The sequence below is a fragment of the Euprymna scolopes genome, chromosome 26 (assembly GCF_053919585.1).
Source record: "Euprymna scolopes isolate OS-2025 chromosome 26, ASM5391958v1, whole genome shotgun sequence".
In the NCBI taxonomy this organism is placed as follows: domain Eukaryota; kingdom Metazoa; phylum Mollusca; class Cephalopoda; order Sepiida; family Sepiolidae; genus Euprymna; species Euprymna scolopes.
Window position 1 is genome coordinate 61,815,027 of NC_136507.1, and position 25,592 is coordinate 61,840,618.

Genomic DNA, 25,592 nt, shown 5'->3' on the forward strand with positions numbered 1-25,592 from the left:
AATTTTGAACGTACAGAGTTAACTCCCTTTCAACGTCTTAAATATTCTGTAATCGTAAATCTTTAGAGGTAGGAACGAAAACAAAAGAAAAAATTAAAAATAAATTTAGATCATTACTTTTAAATTAAGAGTGAGACTGCGCTGGTTATAGGGAAGCGTAGATATCTAATGATCTGACCTATTTTAAACCTAGGTGCAGTTTAATGTGTGTGTGTGTTTAAATATTATGTTAGTTTATATATATATATAAATATATATATACATACATATACATAAATTAGCATATATATATAAATATATATACTAATTTATGAATATGTATGTTTATTTTATTTATTTATTTTCTATTGTTATTGTTAATTTTAAAATTATTTTGTATCGCAATATTATGACCACAAAGTACGTTTAAAAATAAAATACACCGAATGAAAACAACACTAGCAAACTTAAAGAAAGCGGACGTTCGCCGGTAGTCGAATAGAAAATAGGAAGACAAGCAAACACATGTAGAGACCTAGATGATCCATGTAGATTATGCCTTCATGAAAAATTTGCTATCCTATACTTTAAAGAACGCCAACACCTATTAAACTGTAGGAGTGAAATAGTGAACAACTGTGTACACAGGCTAAACTATAATCTAGGATAGCGATAAAAAATAATTTTAAAATCAACAATAACCATATAAAATAAATAAATAAAATAAACATACATATACATACATTATCATATATATATATAACATATAAAAAACACACATTTAACTACACCTAGGTTTAAAATAGGTCAGATCCCGCTAAAAAAAAGCACACTCAAAGGAAGAGTGGAACCCAAGGTAAGTGCCTGCCCATTTGCTGATTAGAAAGGGAACGGTTGAAACTAGGAAGCTGATTTGCTTACTAAAAACTCAACAGAATGTGCGTATATAACAATGCGAGACAACAAAAACTCTTCGCATAAGCCTGACGAATCCTAGCGTGGATGAAACGCGGAATATTCTGTATAGCTTAATTGCCATATATATTTTATAACTTACTACTGTATATATATATATATATATATATATATATATATATATATATATATATATATATATATATATATATATATATTGTAGGTTTTGTATTTAAATTTTCATATTAAAATATAGAATTTTCAAAGCAAAAAAAAATTATTTCAACAAGGAATACATTACATTTATTCTTTCCTTAAGCCATGGACTTTCCACATATATATATATATATATATATATATATATATATATATATATATATATATATATATATATATATATATATATATATATACGAGGGGCGTGCAAAAAGTAATACTCCTGACTCACTTCCAGTTGTCTGATCTACCTGAAATTTTTCATGTGCAATGATTTATAGCTCTATGGGTTATGTGGCAAATTACAGCTCTGAACTAATTGTGGTTTGTTTTACAGGTGTTTGAACTGAGTCAGGTGTGAAATGGAGCCTGTTGAATGTTGAGCAGTGATCCGGTGTTTGTATTTGAAAGGACGCACACCGCAGGAGACTTTTGATGAAATGAAAGAAACTGATGGTGGTAATCCCCCATCATACAACCTTGTAAAACGCTGGCATCGTGAATTCAAACATGGCCGTAAGTCTGTAGAAACAGCTCCCAGACCTGGGCGCCCCCTTCTGCCATTGATGAGGCATTTGTCCATCAAGTTCAGGCTGCCATTTTGGAAGATCGGCACATTATTATTCGCCAAATAGCCCAAGATGTCAAGATTAGTATAGGGTCTGTGGAAACTATCATTCATGACCATTTGCATAAGATGTCTGCCAGATGGATTCCCAGGTTGCTCACACCAGTCCAGAAACGAGAACGCGTCGAGTGTTCGAAGATGAATTTGGAGATGTGCCAAGAAGATGAGTCAAAGTTTTTCAAAAGACTGATTACACAGGATGAAACCTGGGTCCATCACTATGATCCAGAGACCAAAGCCCAGTCAATGCAGTGGAATCACTTGGACTCACCACCTCCAAAGAAGGCAACGGTGCAGCCCTCCGCTGGCAAGGTCATGCTCACAGTCTTCTGGGACCAGGACGGAGTAGTGATGACAGATTTCCTGACAAAGGGTACCACAATTACAGGAGCATATTATGCTTCACTTTTGAGGAAATTAAGGGAAGCTATCAAAATCAAGAGGCGGAGCAAGATCAGCAAATGTACCCTCCTCCTGTAAGACAACGCTCTGGTCCACAACTTGCATGTCGCCAGATCAGAAGCACGGTCGTGTGGTTATGAAATCCTTTCCCATCCTTCCTACTCTCCTGACCTTGTACTCTCTGACTTTCACCTCTTCCCAGCCATGAAGTTGTTTTTGAAAGGAAAGCGTTTCCCAGATGATGCAGCCTTGATTTCTGAAGTCACGTCGTGGTTGGAGAGCCAACCTGGGGTGTTCTACAAAAACGGTCTCCAGAGCTGCATCAAACGATAGGAGAAATGCATAACTCTGGTGGTTCCTTTGTAGAGAAAGACTAATAACTGTGGCAAGTTTCGTTGCTCTACTGTTATGGGAAGTGGGTCAGGGGCATTACTTATTGCACGCCCCTCGTATATATATATATATATATATATATATATATATATATATATATATATATATATATATATCTGTGTACGTGTGTGTGTGTGTGTGTAAATATAAACAAGTCGTATAAAATATACTTAAAATACGCAGTAAATAATGTTTACACACAATAAAAATAGAAAAGTAAGCAACTTAAAGGTGCCTCTAACCGTAATGAGAACCCGGAAAAGCTGTTGGTTAATGTAAGTTAATAGGGAGGACCAAGTATAAACCTATAAATCGCCAAATAAACTAAAATCTTTTCATTGATAGGGTTAGTAGTTGGTGTAAACATTATAATTCTGAACGTTTTTAAAAGATAACGTGTGTCTAAAACATTTAGAAATAGCCGGAAATAGATGATTTGCTGAATGTGGTGAAAAGGTGGAGGAGAAAGAGGAGGGAGCGGTGAAGATCTATGAATTTACAAAGCGAATAAAATCCAGAGCTTTAATACGTGGAAGGGGGAGGATGCAAACATTATTTGCTTAAAAAAGACAAATGTTTATCACTGTAATCTGATGAGCTTTAAACACTGAAACACATGCATGTTTTTGCAGCTTACTCGCCATAAATAAATTTTCATATTAAAACATAGCTCTACTCATTATAGAGTACCGTTCAACAAAACGCACGCTCACACACACACACACACACACACACACACACACACACATATATATATATATATATATATATATATATATATATATATATATACTAGCAGGCGGCCCGGAATTGCCCGATCGTAAAATACGCTCCAATATGATATTTTGTTTAATGCAGATTTCATATTCATTATTGTACTAGCAGGGCCCGTTAACCGGCGTTGCTCGGTGGACGCCTACCACCCTCACTCGCAACAAAATTAACTACGGTTTTTGTTGTTGTTGTTGTTGTTGTTGTTGTTGTTGTTGGCGGCGGCGGCGGCGGCGGCGGCGGCGGCCACTACCGTCCCTGGACAATTGCGGACAATGGCGGCCGTGGCCTAAATGAAATTATCTGGCTTTCGCTGGCGATTAGTGTAGGTTTGGGGCGATAACCTGCAGGTACTGTTTAAATCTAAAAAAAAAAAAAAGCAATCAAGGGAATGCGTAAATCTGTATGAATTAATAAAATTACGAAAAGCGGTCCATTAGAATAATAATGTAAAGTAAAAACAGAAGTATATCAACAGTTTAGAGTGATATAAATCAGTGGTAGCAGTTCTACATGTTTCTGTTTGTTGTTCAAGTCTTCCTCTTTTTTCACTTCTTCCAGTAATAGTATTAAATTAAATCCCAGTTTTATGTCGTCTTTTTGTAAAACAAAACAATCCCTATGTAAAGAATGGCTTTCGAAATAGACAACCCCCACTTTTTGTGGAGGGGTGGTAATAATTTAACCTTTGATAATCGTTGTCAGCCTACCCACCCGCAAATACTAAAAAAAAATGGGGAGTGGCAGTGTCGTTAGACTTGTTTATCGCTTGTGCGTACAAACCCGGCAGCCAGTGAATTACAGTGCGTGATACAGGTCTATCTATCTCTATAAGTACTTTTCTCCACAAAATTCACATAAGATTGTCTTAATCAGCATAGTCGAAACCCCAGAAAAGCTATCATTGTAAAGACAATTGTGGAGGTGGACCTAATATAAAAATTTATCCCCCCTCCCCAAAAGTTAACATATGCGCAATTTTGAGAATCAGTATTTTCCTTTGACGTTAGCGTCTGAGCTATAAAGACATGTTTGCTACAAGGCTAAAAATTAAAACATGAACCAATAATAATACATTACGCATGCATATTCATAATGCCGTTCTTCGGCCTTCACCTGGAATTTTTTTTTTTTTAATTTTCACACTTTTGCACTGATTTTTCCCAGGTAAATGTTCACTCTAATTTCTACACAATTATGCCTGATGTAGAAAATATGCATAAAAAGAAGTTAAATAAAACCAATCATCACATAAGCTATAAAAAATGAATAACTAATTGATGAATGTTCGTTTTTCAAAGGAATGTGCAAAATAGTAATATATGAACTAACAGAATGAAACCTTTTTCTAAAATAGAAATATATTCTTTGGTGTTGATGCTCATATCACACAGGATTTAATCTCTGAAACCAAATGATGATAATGCATCCCCAAACTATCATGAGTCCTGCGTATGACCTTCAGACATAGAGTGGTTAGGCCCCTTTGGGGACAGCGAGGAATGGTGAGTTATCCCTTAGTTACTATTGCTCCCCGGTCTACTTTGACCCTGGGTTGTAATTCCTATTTGAAGATACTGGCTTACTTATCTAAACTGTACCAAACATTGATGTTCTTTTTTTTATTTACCTTTGCAAAATTTTATCATTTTCTACAAAGTCACAAAAAAACAAGTTTTTCTGTAAAACAATCAAACCAAACACCATGAATAAATATTTGAAGATATAAAAAAAACTGTAAAAAACTGTGCAGTAACTTTATTAAAAACCTGAAAAAGGTTTCATACGTTGTAAAAAAAAAAACAAAAAAAAACAAACAAACAAACAACCAAACAACTGGATTCGTGTTCTACAACGTTAAAAACAAAAATGCAACCCAGACACCATGAATAAATATTTAAAGATATAAAAGACTTGGATCATAAAAACCTTTTTTTGGGTAATAATTTGGGCATTATGCTTCACTAAATATAGTTAAAACTTATTTTCAATAAATTGGATAACAAATCATTTTGAGGTTGATATTAATCTTAAGCAAGGTCCGCCATTTTTAATTCTTTTTATGAAACAATAACATTTATTAATCAAATTAAAATTAGGACCCTGTACAAAAACATTGAAAAGATTATCATTCAACCATTTTTCAGTTAATTTTGCTATGTGAGTTGAAATAAGAAACAGCAAGAAAATTTTTTTTTTAACTATCAGAATTAACCTTTTTTTATATAAAATGCAGACGTATTTTTTTTTTTTTTTTTTTTTGCGTTCATGCTCATATTACACAAAATTAAATCTCCAACACCAAGTGATGAAAATTGATATGTTCCTCAAAAGGGATATATTCATTTGAAGTCGCGGAGTGATCTGTGCTACGGTATTTGAGTAATAATCGGGTGCTGGTGGTCGGAGCTGGTATTCCTTGGTGTGAGGCTTTGACATATCTTCCAATGTCTCTCTAAGACAGTCTACCAGTCGGTATTTACGGCTTAACTAGCTAATCATATTTTTGTTAGGGGGAACCGATATGTACTCAGATTCATTTAATCGCCCCTTGGTGAGCTATTCTTTTTTTTTTTTTAGCTTGTGAGTTTGTTACGAATCTTTTGTCGCCACTGATAAGAAATATATTCGTTAAAGTAGTTGAATGGTGTTGCCTATATATATATATATATATATATATATATATATATATATATATATATATATATATATATATATATATAATATAAGCTGAATGTGTGTGTGTGCGTGTGTGTGTGTGTGTGTGTGGTCGGTCACGAATAGGCTCCTATATGGTTGACTATTTTAAAAACTGATTACATATGATAGAAGATGTATCGAGACACAGGAATGGGTGTTTGATCTGGCAGAACGGTGGTTCATTAAAATTGTGGGGTCTTCGTTCGCGCCTGGTCCACAAAGTATGGAAATAAAATTAAAAAAAAAAAAACGTTTACAAGTGTTTTTGATATAGATGTATATAAGAATACTTTGATAAGTATGTTTTAACTTAAATAAGGATGGTATAATAAACTTGTGGGGCCTGCGTTCGCGCCTGATCTCCATGGAATGGAAATAGGCACACACTTTAATAAAGACTTTTCATATTTATCTGCGTAAGTATACTTTGATAATTATGTTTCAGTTTGAAGAAATATGGTATGATAAAATTATTGGGTGTTCGTTCGCACCGGACCTCCACAGAATGGAAATATGTTACAAAGTTTAACAAGGTTTTTTAATATAGATCCGCAGAATATTGTGATAAGTGTTTCAGTGTGAACAGGTATGGTATAATAAATTATGAGGTTTATCTACTTTATTTTTACTTTCATCATATTTTGCTTTGGTTTTGATACCCTCAAATTCGAAGCTATATCTTTACAACCCTTCCTTTTCATAACCTATTATACTTTCATAAATCAGAGTCCATTTTCTGTAGGCTGTTTTTGAACCCAGTCAACGACGAGTACTTTTGCTAGTATATATATATATATATATATATATATATATATATATATATATATATATATATATATATATATATATATGTATATATAGTATTAATCTACACAGTCGCTTTACTGAACGAGTGTTCGTGGTTGAAACAAGGATTCAGTTTGGGAAAACTATTTATCAGCTTCTTAAATTATAGCGGAGTAATATTTTCCCGCTCTGCTTTTACTGCCTTCCAGAGTGACTTTTTGCTTCTGCCAATAGCAGCAAACAATGATCTTATAGCATAAAAAATATAAAAAACACAAAAACAAAATGCCATTGTCGAAATATTTTTGCTCACTGAGGTAAAATAATCTTAATCCTTGCTCCTAGTTTCCCCGTACTAATGTGCAGACATTTAAATGTAATGGGAATAAACATCTTTCTGGTTAATTTTAATTTTAAACCCAGGTTGCTCTCGTGAAGATCTGGCCTATATCACAGAAGTCCCTTATACTTCAGTGCTAATATAACTTGTTAAGAGCAAATAGAAGTAATAATAATAATAAAAAAACGGTTCTTTTATTTTCAGTTCGGCAACAAATATTCACTTTCAAGGCATGGAAGAAGTATTTAAATGGACGAAAGATTGCATCCAGATTAAATCTGAAATGTTGTACCTACGTACCTAATAAATGTGGTCAGCTCGTATATCTACTTTAAAAAATAAATGAATAAAAAATACCGTACAAATAGTAGCGAACATATAACGTCTCGCTCACAACCAATTTTGTGCCATCTTGCCATTCCTGAGTGTAAAATGTTAAGTCTGGTTGGTTGGTTCATTAGTTGATTGGGAATACTTGGGAATATCAATGAGGATGCCCAGGAAATTTCTGCTAGACCAGAGTTCCCCCCTTTTAGAGGCGCTGGCTTGACATCCCCACTTTGTGTAACTTGTATAACATCTTGCTGAGGTAGGCAGCAAGAAAATACTTTTTACCATGCTTGTTATTGTGTGAGAATGGTCCCTTCGCTGCTTCGGTTGCTTGGAGACCGAGGTATAAATATGAGTTGAGGATTCTTTCTCGACAGCTCGACAGGTGATAGGCTATTTATCTGATCGAGTACCTGTCAGACTGAGGTATACATCTAAGAGGTACACCCTTCCAAATCTTGCTATCCGGCTTTAGAGTAGAGTAAGTCCATTGTTTCCTGCTTGATGCACCCCTATCAGGAAATACTGACGGAGCTATCCAGGCAATTTTTACGAGGTCAGCGTGCTCCTTTTTTTAGGGACACTAATTTGAAAATTCTCACATTCCGACCTTGTGTCGCATCTTGCTGTGGTCGGAAGTAAGTAAATAACTACCCTCTTACTAAGGGGAAAAATATTGTAACAACTTAAATATTTTCGAGTTAGATGTTTCTAATATGATCTAAATTGCTATGAATTTGCATAATTCGGTATATTTTACCCACGATTTCAAATTGGTGGGTTCATGCCTTTCTAGAGAAATTATCTTTCTTAGTATGAACTTCCTTTCCCTAAACTTTAAAATAAATTTGGATTCTCAACAATTTCATGGGATGTGGTGACTTATGTCAGCAAAATTCATGCAGTCCTCCCCATGAGTAACTTGTTCTAGAAAGAATCACTGTCAGCCAGTTCCGTTACTCTCTATCTGTGCCTTAAACTAAACGAAAATTCCATGGGCAAAGTTTCTTTCCTAGAACTGTTCGCCTATGCGGCTACTTCCAAGCTAACTATAATTAATTCGGACAAAAATTGAAATGTTAAAAAAAAACAACAAAAAAACAAAAAGTATCTCACTCCCGAAACAGTCCTCTACTTGTATGAAACCAAATTCGTCTTAACCTAAACAACTGTCGACATATATAGGAGGTATTGCTAAGAATACTCTTCCCTGCATTTACAGGGTTCAAAACCGGCTTCGAAATCTAATGAGTGATGTTTATCCCCCTCCTTGCAACCTGTTGCTTACAGTAGAGATGTTGCGCGTTTATCTCTGATTTATCGTTATTTTCGGGACATGTGCTTGACTGAGCTTCAATCTATAGCCCCGCCCTTCTCTGCAAAACCTTCGCAAGACACTAGTCTAACTACAACCACTGTCAACAATTTTCTGTACTCTCCATCTGTGCCTAAAACTAAACAAAAACACCAAAAGACGTTTCTTTCTAAAAACGTTCGTCTTAGTTGGTTAAAACTAGGGCTATTACAACAGCATATTCTTTTCATTCTTTTGACTCTCGAGTATATATCCGACACAGTTAGAGACAGTTAATCAATTGAGAACCACATCAATCTATATAAAAACATATACGTTATCAACGGATACACGCTCGAAAGTCAAAACAATGAAAAGAATATGCTGTTGTCATAGCCCTAATTATAACATGACCGCTTTCAAGTCCAATGTAAACAAGTTCTTGTTGAGCCATCGTACCTTACATTCATCAATCCTTATTTTGGAGTGGCCTTTAGATCATGAAAAGCAGTGACTCCTTAGTCGAAAAAAGAAACAAGGAAAAAATGCCAGTTAAAATTTGTACTATGTTGAGTCTTGCGAATTTACGTTGTTTTTATTTTTTTATTTTTCGTTTTGTTTATTTTTTTTTTGTTTTTTTTTTTTTTTTTTTTTTTTTTTTTCAGCAATTACGGGTTGCCACATCCGGGGAGGAGCTGCTAAGATTATCGTTTCTTGCCTTGACAGGGTTCGACACCGTCTTCGAAGTTTGGTGAGCTAGGACCTTACTATCTTTTTCTGACGAGAGGGAGGTATTGCGGGTCTGTCTCGGCTCTGTCGTTGTTTTCATAGCGATTACTATACTCCCTCCACTGTGGATCATTCGCAACAGGTGCTCGTTTGACTGTAGAGGCTGTTGATATTTTTTTTTTGTTCTTTATCAGTGCCTACAACTAAACAAAAATTCCATGAGCAAGGTTTCTTCCTTGGAGTTGTCTGTCTGTAGAACACCATACCGCGAGGCATCTTTCTAACTAACTTTTATATGGCCGTTTTCAGGTTTAATGTGGATAGGTTTTTGTATAGCGGTCCTCTTGGGTGATCAACAATTTTCAACCATTACTGATCATGACAATGTTGTCTCCCGATCTACCAAGCACTCGTTAACCCTTATCCCCGAATTACCCTTGGGCTTTGATTAGCGGTGATCGTTTAGTAAATAAAAACGTAACTCACAAATATTTTCTTACTCACCGTGGACGATGTTTCAAGATACTACGTTGTCACTCAAATGAAAACCACAAAACAATGCTTCAAAATATATTCTTTTGATTTGAGTTTTGTTATTGATTTGTTTGTTTTTTTAATTCAATTTTCACCCCCAAACAAGCCACATTGCTACTTTGAAGTAGGGGGGCTACTACCGAAGACATAAGTTGCAGGGGTATTATCAAGGGAGGTGAGTAGCAAGATGTCTGCTCACATTACACTTGAACTTCTGCATGTCAGTACAGTTGGGAAAGTAGAATCCCGGAAGAGAGTTCCAAAGTCTAGCAGTTCTGGGGAAGAAATTATTGAAGTAAAAGGCCTTCTTATACCTAGGGATTTCTACTGTGAAGGGGTGGGATTTAGCTGCTTGTCGGGTTTGTCAGGAGTATTCACGTCGAGGGGGTACAAGTGCTTGTAGTTCGTCAGAGCATTCACCATTAAAGTACTTGTAGAACAGGCAGAAGGATGCAACATTTCGTCGATGGGACAGGGGCTGAAGTCTAGATGACAGTTCAGGACCTATCAGGTTGGCGACTCTCCTTTAACGCATTGTTCTTACTATCTACTTCATCCTCTCTTACACCGAAATAAAAGTGCAGCAGATTAGATTCCCCGGGGCAACCTAATGCTAGAATATTACCACCCAACAACGCCCGCTCCTTCCTTGGTCGCCCACCCCGTAATAGCTGGAATCGAATTACGAAAACCGAAACTCTTACTCGCATATCAATCGTATCGGCTTTTCTTGAAGTGCGCGATGAGCCAAGTATGAAGAATATGCCATTGTCTTATTCGAAGAATTTGGGAGAAGAATTTTGGCGAAGTGACATAAACCCCTTCCCCTTAATCTTTACCCGATTTCCATTCTGTAATTCACAGGACAAAGTTTTGCGAAAACAATAACATCAAAAAAAAAAAAAAAAAAAGCAAGATGAACTCAAGATACGTTTATTCAATCTACGCGATTAGCGATGAAATGCTACTTAAAACGTGACAGACTGACAAAATTTCAAAAAATAAGCGTGGCAGACCAACGCAAATGGTATTTAAAACTTAAGTGCGACAGACCAACGCAAATGATATTTCAAACATATGTGTGACAGACCGATGAAAATGATATTTTATAATCAAACGTAACAGATCAAGTAAAATAGTATTTCAAACTTAGGCGTGACAGACAAATGCAAGTGATATTTACAATTTAAAAATGACAGACTAGCACAAATGACGTTTCAAGCTTAAGCATGGCAAATTAAACGAACCATATTTCAAACTTAAACATGACAAACTGAGAAAATTTATATTTCAAACTTTAATTGGACAAACCGATCAACAAGCAAACAATCTTGGAGCTAACTAAAACAAGATACGTCCATTCAATGTGCGCGTTTATCGATGAAGCTTATATTTAAGCGTGACAGACCAACATGAAGAAATGCGAGGATGCATCTGATAACGGTGCAGATATTTTTTTTTTATCAAAAGAAAACATTTTCAGGTTCAACTAATTCGATAAAATACAAAGAAAGAAAACGTAATAGATATGTCGGTCAATGGAAACAACAGTTTTTCCCAAAACGTGCGCCGCCGTAGTGAAGCACTCCGCCTCGAGAGAGAAGTAAGGTTGACGCGAGAAAGTGAGATTCGGTTTCAAAATGTGAACTATAGACATAAGAATTTGTTTCTGAATTTTGCAGACGAAGAGTAATAATTAAGCCAAGGTAAGTGGGGGAGCAAAATTCATGTCAGTTATTCACAAGGGTCTTTATTGAACTTTTATATGCAAATTAGTTTCGAAGGAATCTTGAACGAAAAATATATGAAGTAGAATTGGGATAATAACGTTTATGGCGTAATGTTTCGTAAGGAAAATCTCGTGTAACAGTTCTTCTCATCGTATGGGGAATGTAGGACTGGATATCTCAAAAGCCGTCGGACGTGATCCAAGATGCTAGCAACCGTTGCCCTTTTGTCACTACTCGTACGTTTTTCAACATTCCCTATATCTTTTCATTTTTGTCACAATAAATAATTCGGTTTTTTTTTTTTTGTTTTTTTGTTTTTTTTACATTTTCACCTCAAACAAGACACATTGCCATTTTGTATGTAGAGGGCTACTATCAGGGACATAAGCTACAGGGGTACTATGCAGGAAGATGGGCAGCAAGATGTCTGTTCACATTGCACTTGAACTTCTGCATGTCAGTACAGTTGGGTAAGCAGGGACTCCGAAGGGAGTTCCAAAGTCTAGCAGTTGTGGGAAAGAAACTACTGGAGTAGAAAGCTCTCTTACATCTAGGGATTTCTACTGTGTAGGGGTGGGACTTAGCTTCTAGTAGGGTTTGTCAGGGCTATTTACATCGAGGGGGTACAAGTGTTTGTAGTTCGTCAGAGCATTCACCATTAAAGTACTTGTAGAACAGGCAGAAGTATGCAACATTTCGACGATGGGACAGAGGCTTAAGCTTACATGATATTTCAGGACATATCAGGTTGGCGATTCTCTTTTGAACCCTGTCTAGGAGGTAGAGACTAGTAGCAGATGCACCAGCCCAAATGTGACAACAATACTCCATACGTGGGTGAATGATGGCCTTGTAGAGGTACAGGATACTTTCAGGCGTTAGTACCTTTCTAGCAAGGTAGAGAGAGCCTACCTTCTTCGCAGTGGTCCTGGCAATGCTCTCAATGTAACTGTTCCAATACATGTTACCTGTGAACCCACTTCATTTCCGATGGCTCCTTCGTTTTTAATTGGCTTATTTTTACAGCATCTTTGCTTTATTAAGTTGTTAGATGAAAGTACAGAAAAGGTAAAAAAAAAAAAAAGCTCTGTTCCCACGTTAAGAAAACGAGTATTTGTTACGAGTGTTTTACAGGGAAACCATAGATCGAAGCTCAGTAGAGCACCTGACATAAAAGTAACGATAGAGCCAAGATAGACTCGCAACGTTTCTTCTGTGAGAAAAAGGAAGTAGAAGAGCGAAAAGGTCATTGCCCACTAGATTTCGAAGCCGGGTTTTTACGCTGCGGGGACAGAAAAGAATACCATTAGCAACTCCTCGCCAAATGAGGCAACAGTACTTCATCTTAGGACATATTTATCTCATATGCGCCATATAAATACAATGGCAGATATGTTATTCATTGAATATATTTGATCCCAAATAATGAGACATTAGATGTGGTTTTATTCCCCAAACTTGATGGAAAGATACGAGAAAGTGGTTGATTCGAAAATGGATACATTTGGAGTTTAGCTTTGAAACACCTTAGCACATATTTTATTTATTTATTTGCGGATTATTATCCTTATCTTTTTACAGTTGTTGTTTCACGACGTTTCGGTCAATTATTCCTCCGGCCTTCGTCGATAAACAACTATAAAAAATGAGAATAATAATATTTCAAAGAATTCCAATAATTAAATAATATATACCATTCGGTACGGACCTGACAATGGAAGATCAGATTTAAAAAAAAACAAAAAACTTGGATTTATAAGACCAAAAATCCGACCTTAATCGCCCCTCCGGGACCCGTGGAGCAGTGGATAGAGATGTTGAATCTCTACAGTTTTTCCAGATGAGCATTGTCTGAAGATAGCGGTTTCAATCCTTCCCAAGATTCAAAAGAATTCCAATAATTAAATATAATATACATAGGCACATATTTATATACTCACCTCGATTAATAGATAGTAGCCTCCGTTCAGTCTCAAAAGTGTAATTTTGAGGGAAGAGTCGCGCAATCCCTATCCGCACCTCTCTTGAATCGGCACTGTTTGATTCCAGTGGCAAGAAGAGGTCCAGGACGATTGGAAACAATGGCGAGATTAGCGGAGAGCACATAGAGCACCTGGAATTCCCGAATGGTCACCCATTTGGTACTGACCAGGCTCGACATTTCTTAACTTCGGTGAAGTGTCAGCGTGATTATGCTGCATATATATATATATATATATATATATATATATAGAGAGAGAGAGAGAGAGAGAGAGAGAGAGAGGGGGGGACAATTACTTGCTTTTCTTCATTATTTTTGTCACTTAATTAACACAATTCCCTTGCGACTATATTTCTTCTTTGTTCAACTCATTTCTTTAACTGCTTTTACTCCTTTTATTTCCTTGTTCTCTTCAATTTCCATTTCATTTTCTCTTCTCCCGCTATCTAACGCCAGCAAATTTATCAGAAAAAAAAGCACTTACATATAAGTAAAAGATATGAATCATCAGAAAAGTCTGTACGTGGATCTAGTTACGTTTAGACGTTAAGTGTCTCGTCAGAGGTTCAAAATATTTACTTTTGAAAACGAAATTGTTTTTTAGTTTAATATATTAAATTATATAATTTTTAAATATATATATATTTAAATTAAATGTGTAGAAGGCGTTACAATGCAGAGGTAATGGAAAGACACAAGCTGAAGCAGGTGAGAAAGTTTTATTAATACAACTTACAAATACATGTGTATTAATAAAACTTTCTCGTCTGCTTCAGCTTGTGTCTTTCCGTTACCTTTTCATTGTGCCGCCTTCTACACATTTAATTTAACTACATACTATACAATCCTCCAAGCATACTACATCTACCTCTTATATATATCTATAATATAAATCTGAATGTGTGTTTGTGTGTGTGTGTCTGGTCACGAATATGCTCCTATATGGTTGACTATTTTAAAAACTGATTACATATAATGATAGAAGATGTATCGAGACACAGGAATGGGTATGTTTGATCTGGCAGAACAGTGGTTCATAAAAATTGTGGGGTCTGCGTTCGCGCCTGGTCTCCATAGAATGGAAATAGGCACAAACTTTAATAAAGATTTTTCATATTTATCTGCGTAAGTATACTTTGATAATTATGTTTCAGTTTGAAGAAATATGGTATAATAAAATTATGGGGTGTTCGTTCGCGCCTGACCTCCATAGAATGAAAATATGCCACAAAGTTTAACAAGGTTTTTTAATATAGATCTACAGAAATTGTGATAAGTGTTTCAGTGTGAACAGGTATGGATAATAAATTATGGAGCTTATCTATTTTATTTTTACTTTCATCATATTTTGGTTTGGTTTTGATACCCTCAAATTCGAAGGTATCCCTTTACAACCCTTCCTTTTCATAACCTTTCAGTATCCATTTTTTTAGGCTGTTTTTGAACGCAGTCAACGCAACGATGGGTACTTTTGCTAGTATATATATATATATATATATATATATATATATATATATATATATATATATGTATGTGTGTGTGTGTGTGTGTTTCTGTGTCGTGTGAGAGTATGTGAGTGTGGAGAGTTCCTATACAATGAGGTTATTCTATCAGTGCATTATATACACAAGTTCCAAGTCTGTAGTATGTGCATTTATGTAGTATCTCTACGATTCAAATTCTCTGGAGGCTGAATATTAGTGTTATGATTGTCAACAGGAGTCCAAAAGAGGTGAATATTTCTGTATTGTATTGTTAGCAGTAGAGGCTGTTTCTGTGGGTGGCAGGTTTTACAGACGGCCTATATAAATTGTATTTTTTGTTTTCATTTTTGCTCCCATTGTATTATTGATGTTAACTATAGATATGTGCGGATTTTCTCGTGTATAAAGTATTAAACACCCCCACACACACACACACACACATATATATATATATACATATATATATATATATATATATTTATATATATATATTATATATTGCACTTAAAAGAACAGACAGAATGACCTCTTTGTGTGGGAAATATTTTATATATATATATATATATATATATATATATATATATATATATATATATATATATATATATAAATATACGTATAAAATTATATATATATATATATAGGGGTGGCCTTGTACTATTTCTGGTTGTTCACACTCAACCAAAGATAACGTAATGGGAATTTAAAGAAAAATATATAACATCAAAACTGCCAGGAGTGAAGTTACTTACGAATTGATCACAAAATTGAACAGAAACGAATGTTGTTTGCATTTTTTCAGTCGTTTTTCAATGGCATGTGCCGGCACACACTGTCATTCAACCCCAGGATTTGCATGTGTGCACATCCATAAAATACCGAGAGACACATCAACATGCACCAGTGCACAAATATATATATGTCGTATTTTATGGATGTACACACATGCAAGTCCTGGGGCTGAATGACAGTGTGTGCGGGCACATGCCATTATATATATATATATATATATATATATATATATATATATATATATATATATATATATATATATATATAATGTTAAAAGTCCACGTATGCTTCTAGGATATTGATTTAAAGGTTATGAGGGTTTTTTGAAGCATGAAAAACGATGTTACTTTTTGTACTTAATATTTATATTGTTATTTTTTTATATTTCAAGGGCACCTCCACTGCTGGTCACAAATAAGTATCGAAATGAAAAAGAAAAAAAATCGATACTTATTTGTGACCAAGAGCGGAGGTTCGCTCGAAATATAAAAAATAACAATAAAAATATTAAATACAAAAAGTAACATCGTTTTTCATGCTTCAAAAAAAAACCCTCATAACCTTTACATCAATATATATATATATATATATATATATATATATATATATATATATATATATATATATATATATATATATATATATATATATATATATATATATATTGGATTAGGTCGTTGCTAAAGAAGCCAGAGATGGCTGCTGTCGCCAGATTCGAATCTATCCACCGGTGTTAATCGTGGCGCCCGGCAGTGATGATTCCTGAAAGGATGAAACGCTAGTCTCTGTAGGTATTTAATAATTATTATAGTAAATAATTATGTCAGCCCCTTTAAGAAACTCGTTTCTTATCGTTGAGCACTTTTAGTTGAAATAAAGTTTGCCAATTTAGCTCTTACGTGCAGATCCTCATATAATGATTAGATCACTGTGACAGACGTTAAAAAGCATTTAAAAATTAATGTTTAATATTCAACTATATTTCCAGCGGTTAACGGTAGCCGAATATATTTTGTCCTTGCTAATGTAGCCAGGGATGGCTTCTGTTGCTGGGGTCGAATCTATCGACTTTGGTTATCGTGACACCCTGCACTGATGATTCCGGAAAGGAAGAAACACTAGTGTCAGTAGGCATTCAATAATTATTATAGTAAATAACTATATATATATATATATATATATATATATATATATATATATATATATATATATATATATAAGGAACTTGGTCTGGTGTGTGAGTTCGTTCCCTATGGACTCCTAAACGGCTGGGCCGATTTTTATGACATTTCATACGAATATACTTTATGTACCTGGCAGTGTTTGTAGATATGTTTTGTATCGAAATGTCTTCGATAAGTATCAATAATCGATAATGGATAATCGAAATAATTCAATGGAAGAAGGAACATAAAAATCAATAGTAGGTTCTTTGATATGACAGGGCCACGTTTTCAATGAATATATTTCTGTTTAAAGCACAACTGAACCATGATACTTAACTTTTACATTTTAAACTTAAATTCAAGTCATTATCACAGCACAAGCAGTAAGGTCAGGCATATAAAATCAACAGTAGGTTCTTTGATATGACAGGGGAATGTTTCTGTTTAGAGCACAATTGATGTATGATACTTGACTTTTGCATTTTAAACTTTATAATTCAAGTTATTTTATATAAAAAATTCTTTTATAAAATCAACAGTAGTTTCTTTACAGTGCAATGTATTGTGAACTATGCCAATATGACAGGCATATCATCACCTTCCTGGTGCACCGCGATGGGCCCCTAAATAGAGTAGGAAATCAATCGATTTGATTGTAAAATGGGTGGTTCTAACGATTTCTATGACGAATAAAAATATGGGATTGTTTAACATTCGTGGATGATCATTCAATCCCGGGCAACGGCAGATCATTCTGCTAGTATATGCATCTAAACATCAGAAAAAAACCTACACGGATTAAACAACGTTTCAACGAAGTTACTCATCTCGTCAGGGGTTCAATAATAACTTAAATGAAAGGTTAATAAACTATTTTATTATTTAAACTCTTATTTTTTAATTTTACTTTTTTCTTGTTTTATTTTTTTATTAATTTATATAAATAAAATATAAGACAAGCAAAAATTTTAATTGCAAAATAATTCTTTAAAAATATAGAAGTTATTAGCAAAGATCACCTTTCACTCATATTAGCTTAATATCGTGCACTTTTGAAAAAAATTTTTTTTTTTAATTTCAATACTAATTACGCTGGTCAACAAAATTGAAGTGACTTTATATATTAAAGACGAGCACAACTATTTACAGCTAATTTTGTATATATATATATTATGCATACAAATTTGAATCCAAATCTGTTTTCAGAATTCCGCTGTCACGTCTCAATTTTGTAATCTCGACACCATCAAATTTGAGCACTCGTTGGTAGAAATCTTGATACTGAAATCACATTGAACTTGTTCAATGCTTGATATTTTGTTGATGAGCACAATTAAAGTCGTTTTTCTTTTTTCATGATACTTTTTGAACTGTCAAGAGAGTTTATGCATAACAACGGCTACCTACAGTTCAAAAGGCCGTCGAGGGAAATGCATAAACCAGCCCAATTTATTCTGTTAAATACATGGCCTCATTTACCCCGACAAATATGCACGCAAATATTACGACATTCTCAGAAAAGATGTATAATGCCTATTTTCAATTTTCTCTTGGTCATCGAGATAAAAACTGGGCGCAGCATTCAGTTTACAAGTCATATAACAGCCACCTCACTGATTGGTTTCATAGAAAATGCTCGTCTCGCTTGAAATTCGGGTGCCTATGATCTTGAGGGAGCCAAGCAATCATTTGGAGAACTGTTATTTTTTGTATTTGCAAGATCAAAGGATTGATAGCAAAGAAAATGGCAAATACCACTACCTAGACATCCCATTTGCCGTTTGAATAATTCAACATAGCTTAAGTCTGCTAGTTCCTATGTCTTAGAATACTTCAAACCTAGTTACGCATCGGACGCTGTTAAAACGTATACAGACTCATCAGCTGCAGGTCAACTAGGAGATGAACATGTCCCGCATTTGATTACTCAAGCAGTCCTTAATAACTTGATCAGCGATCTTGATTTGTCTTAAGATAAATCAGACCTTTTAGCTTCAAGATTCAAGCAGGGAAATCTGTTGCAAGAAGGTGTCCGTATAATATTTGCCAGAAAGAAGCACAGTGATGTTTCAAACTTCTTTTCTATGAAAGGATCATTGTGTTAATTCCATGACGCTGAAGTTCTCATAATGCATATAAGCACATTTGATCACTAATTTTTCGGAATGAAATTACACTCCCAGAATTGTATCATATTATATGCATATAAAGTTAATAATAAATTAAAAATTATATTCAAATCCCTTACCAGATTTTTATGGTAAACAACGGATGATCCCTACAATGATATTAGAACTAGCATAAATTCTTGGACGTAAAATAAAACAGTTATTGCATGAGAGCATAAGAGTTATCTGACAAAGGTCTTAGGGTTAAAAATTTGTTGCTTTTTTACATATAGCTTTAAAGATTGAAAAGGTAATTTACATTGCACTGTAAAGAACCTACTGTTGATTTTGTATTAAAAAATTATATAATGGCTTAGGTTAAAGTTTAAATTGTAAAAGTCAAGTAACATGGTTCAATTCATTTCGAACGCGTCCCTGTCATATCAAAGAAATTACTGTTGCTTTTATATTCCGAGCGTTTCTGCTGGAGTGTTAATAAAACTTATCGAATTCACTTGTGATGTAAGGCTGTATAAGGCGTTAACTTTAGTTAAAATCGCCTGTCCCTTCTTCATCGGACTTTTTCGATAATCGATTATCGATTATCGATACTCATCGAAGGCATTCTGATATAAAACGTATCTAAAAACACTAACGAGCATATAAAGTACCTTTGTGTGAAATTATAAAAAAACGGTCCCGCCATTTAGGAGTTCATAGGGAATGAGGTCCCACACAGACAATTTCCTTTCATATAATATATATGTGTGTGAGAGAGAGATTGTGTGTGCGCGTGTGTGCATGTGTGTATTAGGCACAGAATTGCATATAGAAATCAACGTATATGTATGTTAGGTGTCTTTGCTAGTTCGTTATTTATTCACAAAGTTATTTACTTCGATACAAAAATGTTAAATAGGAAATATTTTATTGATAAATTCCTTGTAAGTACATAGAATCGTAAACATCGTAAAACGAAACAAAACAAAAAATAAAACAAGTAATAAATAAGTAATACTGGCTATATAAACGAAAATATCTTTGAAAATTAAAAAAAGAGAAATTAACATTTAAATAAATCACACATAGAAATTTGCTATCAACTTTGAATATATAAATATATTTCAATTTACTGTTGAGATATTTTCTGCGTCCCTGTTCATACTTGCGATTTCAAGATTTAAAACACCCGCCATTTGAGAAAGAGGATTTTCCTCGAAATATATTATGGTATACTGTCACACACAATACATCACTGTGTAGAAGTTTGACTTTTCAAGTAAGTCTTACTATTGACAAAAAATTCATTATATATATATATATATATATATATATATATATATATATATATATATATATATATATATATATATATATATATATATATAGCGTGTCCAGGGGTGATGAAAAAAATCCAATAAAGTGCTCGATCGTAGATGTGAGAGCTGAAGATACAATATTTATTATGACACTATATATACATATTTCAAGGTCGTACCATTGGTTTCGATACACCGAAAACAGTAATAATATACTGTGGAAAATCGGTATAATCTCTTCGGCGACAAAGAAAAATTTTTCTTTGTCGCCGAAGAGATTATACCGATTTTCCACAGTATATTATTACTGTTTTCGGTGTATCGAAACCAATGGTACGACCTTGAAATATGTATATATAGTGTCATAATAAATATTGTATATATATATATATATATATATATATATATATATATATATATATATATATGAATATATATATATATATATATATATATATAGCATTTTATTCTTTGCGTTGCGTCTAACACTTACCTTTATGTCTTAAGCAAACTACATTTTATCATTAAATTTATTTATCTTTTAGAATTGACTAAAGAAATAAAATCGATTCGTCTGCACGAGTCTGTGTATTTGTGTCTGTTAGAGGGAGAGATCCAGAAAAGTTTGCATCGCATGGGAAAAAGAAGGGGAGGTGAGAGGTGAGAAAGAAGGGAGAAAGAGCGAAATTGCAAAAAGGGAGAAGAGCGATTGAGGAGGGATGAAAGTGACGTCAAGTCTCTTTTTTTATTGGTTAAAAAGTCCTCTTCCCACAGAGGGAGAGAAAGCAGTCTCTCCTCCGTCTCTATATACTCTTGTGCCTAATCGGTATATCGATTTAGCTAGAAATGGTATATTAGTTTAAGTTAGATTATTCCATTTGATATTATATGAAAATAGTATTTTAAGGAAGTTTTTTGTAATTTATGTTTTTTTTTATTATTTAATCACTTTTATTAATAATATCGTTCAAAATATTGCATATATCTAGGAAAAATAAGACAACGAGATTACAAATGAATAACACCAAATATAAATTTATTGTAGACTGTTAAAACTAGTTATACAAATTATATATTAATGTATCTGTCTATGGGTCTTCTCTTTCTCTCTCTCTCTCTCTCTCTCTCTCTCTCTCTCTCAATACATATATATATATATATATATTGATATAAAAATTAAGTGATTGATTTTGTACTACGAAACAGATACTGTCAAGAATTGTAAATGTCAACTGAATTAAAGGAATAAATTGTAAGATGGTCAACATCATGAACTTTGGAATATAAACTTTTGTCATTTATTCATTACATTGCTCTGTAATTACATTGAGCTTCTTAAATAAGGATTTGTATATATTATAAGGAAATAAAGTATATTACTTAAAATATTGCCGCATTAAGAATTGATTATATAATGTTATTAATTGAATTTTTAAAAAATTCTTAATGCTGCAATATTTTAAGTTATAAATTTATTATATTTTGTACTAGAATATCTTGTCCTTTTCTTTTTCAGTTTTAACAACCAGCCATTTACTTTTCCATGTTTAAGCTTAACCATATTACTTTTCATGCTTACATTCTTCTATTGTAATCCATGATTTTTCCAGGCTTCCGGTAAATTCACTCATTCTTTGTTTAATTTCAGTCTTATTTTTTTGCCCCTATAAACATAACATACCCATATGTATAAACAATGTACGACACTCGTCTGCTTTCAATAAAATCACCCAATTATCTCCCTTTCGTTATTTCAGTCTCTTTGTTTTACTTGTTACTTCTCTTTTCGCGAAAGCGATGATTTGGTAGGAACAGTAGTCGTTGAAGCAACGTGGTTATTATGAAAACCTGTAATAAAAATGTTGCTCACCTCATTACGGTTTTTTTTTACGATTTTATACACCAGTAAATTCATCATAACTTTTGTTTTACTGAACTAAAATTGAAAAATATTTTTTTACAATATAGCTGAGAAGGTGATCTATAAACTGTAACAATTGTTTGAAATTTGATTAAAAAATGAGTGAGCGATGAAGCAGTTCTAAATGACTAAAACTGCCACTTAACCATATATTCCAACACGGTAGTGTTTAAATGATTATTTGAAACCAGTAGTAAATATTACGCTAATAATACGGCTTAAAACGATACGATAGCTTCACCCCCTCCAAAAAAAAAAAAAACAAAAAAAAACGAGATGGTTGTCCCCAAAATATGAAATACATTTAACGTATTTACAGAATTAGTTTCGCGCGCAAACATGAATAAACCCTTCGCCATTTTCAACCTCAGTTAACATACAATATATAGGAATTACGAGTTTAAAATGGAATAAACCCCTTTCATGTGAACATTTGTTGTAGCTTACAACCGATAAGAGGTATTGTACAGATTTAGTTGATACGATAATTGCCAGTATGAATAGCTATAAAACACTATAAAACAAAAATAGCCACCTAAATTAAACATGCTATGAGTTCTTCTTTATGGTTCATTTTTCACATTGCATGATCATGCATTTTTTTTTTGTGCACAAACTTTCTGATTTTTCTGATGAGTCTACGTAAGGAAAAATTCAATGTTGACATATATAAATTTATATGAATATAGATCTAGAAAAAATATATATGGAGTTTGATATTTTTAAAGAATAATTAGTAGGATAAATAAAAGCTTGGATTTTGAAATATAGCAAAAGTGTTGTCATTATATATATATATATATATATATATATATATATATATATATATATATATATATATATAAGTCATCTTCGGGCTCAATGACTTTCAGTGACTGAGGGAGTGGCACTCGTCTGACAAGACGTTGCAATCATCGTCATATATATATATATATATATATATATATATATATATATATATATATATAAGGGAAATTAAACATTTATAAATGTCCAATGCGGGAAAGGTGTGAACGTTGGATATTGTTAGTTGACGGCTTCTTTGTTTTATTTCCTAGGCAGGGCTGAACTTAAATAATCTTAAAGGTATATATATATATATATATATATATATATATATATATATATATATATATATATATATATATATATATATAATGCCACCACTTTTATTAAGAACTAGTTGTTTTCAGTTACTTGCGATTGTTACGTAAATTAATTTCAACTCATTTCAGCTTGAAATCATTAAAACGAATGCTACAAACTCATTTAGAACTTTACATACCAGTTACGCATGAAAATTAGTAACTTCTATATAAAAACACCCCCCCCCCAAAAAAAAAAAAAAACGCTGCAACTCTGAGCATGCGTCTTTTCCCTCTGATAAATGTCCGTTCGAATAGCAAGACATCGCGTGTTTCAAATTCTGTGTTACATTATTTTTTATAAAACTCACTGATGTTCGGAATGGTTATTCTTGCTCGTTTCATTCTCAGTGGTAAAAATTTTATCTTTTCATAATCGACTCTCATTAAACAGTTTAAATAATAAAAATAAAGAATGTAACTTAGCATGACCATTGTTTCCAATGGAAACAGAAAGATATCTACGCAGTAAAAACAGAATTTTTTCACACAATTCTCGTTTACAGCAGTAAATTTTCCGGACTTTATATTCAGCTTGTGAACAATTTCATTGTGGTTCACAAATTCAAATATAATGGCTTCTCAGACCAACGGTTCGTTTTCGCGCTAAAGTAGCACACGTACTCATTTTATTTATCTGCAAATGTTCAGCCCGTAAGGTCTTTTTTTTTTTATATAAATTAGTTTTGGGATAAATAATCAGAATCGGGAATCGGAAAAATCGCAACTTTTGAGGGTATTGGAATCTGTATCTGAAAAAAATGTGCCCATTTTCCGATGTCAAAAACGATTCTTTTAATTGTTTATTTTATTTGATTTTGTTTAATGCAAAATCTTCTACTGCTGATAGTGATCATAAAATAATTAAAACCCCTTGATTTTAAACTACCAGTAAAACTAAAATCGACAGATCGTCCCAAACAAGTGTATTTTAACATGTGAGAAAATATCTGCACATTAGCACGCCTTTTTATGATAATCCTGAAAAATAACAAATTTATACTTAAAATTTAGAAATTTACAAAAAATCGAAATCGGTAATTGTATCGGAATCGGTAATTGTATCGAATAGGGAATAATATTCGAATCGTTTTCTCGCTAAAATAATTGTTGAAAATTTCGAAGCGTCAACGAGGAAAAAAGTCGTTTCAACAATGGCCTCTTGTGCTTCTGCAGCCGAAGGTTCTTTATTTCTACGTTTATGCATTTTCCGTTTATCTGTATCAACAGCGTTATTGGCAAGATCATCCCACAAAGCAGCAACTTTATAGCAACCTACCTGCCATATCTACTACCATCAGGAAGGAACGTTTACGATTTGCCGATCACCGCGAGGGGAGCAAGGAGCTGGTGAGAAATTTATTACTGTGGGCTCCACGACACGGGCGCAAGAGCATATATCCATGTACATCACATGACGCCGACTGTGATCCTGAAAATCTGAGGTAGCTGATGGAAGACAGGGAAATCTCGAGAGTGAAAGAGAGAGAGAGAGAGAGAGAGAGAGAGTCACATTGATCCAGGCAAGGAGCCCGACCAAATAGATATAGATGTTTGTATTACCTGCACACCTTTATAAACCGTATATCTGTAGCCGTATAGCACGTGCATATTACAAATAATTTTCATTGTGCATTTTATGTCACTGTAACTGAATGTTGCTGTGGTTTTGTTTGTTTTTATTTATTTTTTTTTTTTTTTTCACTTATTAATCCCTAGACTTACTGCCAATCAGACAGAAAGCACTACTATTTAGGACCATATCTACAGGGACACTATGTGTAACAGTGCGCGTATGAGCGCGTAGGAAAATGTCAGTAGGAGCTGTAGGATATCTGACTTGGGAAGACATAAGTATCAGTAGCCGAAAGAGCACATATATAAATTAGGAGGTGTGCGCATGCTTGCGTCAGAAGAAAAAAGAAAAAA

At 33.7% G+C, this 25,592-nt stretch overlaps 1 protein-coding gene and 1 long non-coding RNA gene across 3 annotated transcripts in view; one reads left to right on the plus strand and one right to left on the minus strand.

Annotated features, from left to right (window-relative positions):
• LOC145248111 (uncharacterized) overlaps positions 1–11,096 on the plus strand; it is a 135,333-nt gene extending 124,237 nt beyond the window's left edge. The window contains exon 2 of the long non-coding RNA XR_013863327.1: positions 9,420–11,096. This is a non-coding gene — a long non-coding RNA (uncharacterized LOC145248111). The remainder of the gene's footprint in view (positions 1–9,419) is intronic.
• Positions 1–25,592, minus strand: part of LOC145248109 (uncharacterized) — a 439,133-nt gene that overhangs the window by 366,269 nt on the left and 47,272 nt on the right. The window contains exon 1 of one of the 2 annotated variants that reach the window (XM_080109900.1): positions 13,688–13,854. The exons of the other annotated variant lie outside the window; for it this stretch is intronic. Coding sequence (XP_079966026.1) covers positions 13,688–13,853 — 166 coding nt within the window. The 5' untranslated portion in view covers position 13,854. Of the gene's footprint in view, positions 1–13,687; positions 13,855–25,592 lie in introns of those variants that run through there. 2 annotated transcript variants of the gene reach the window in all.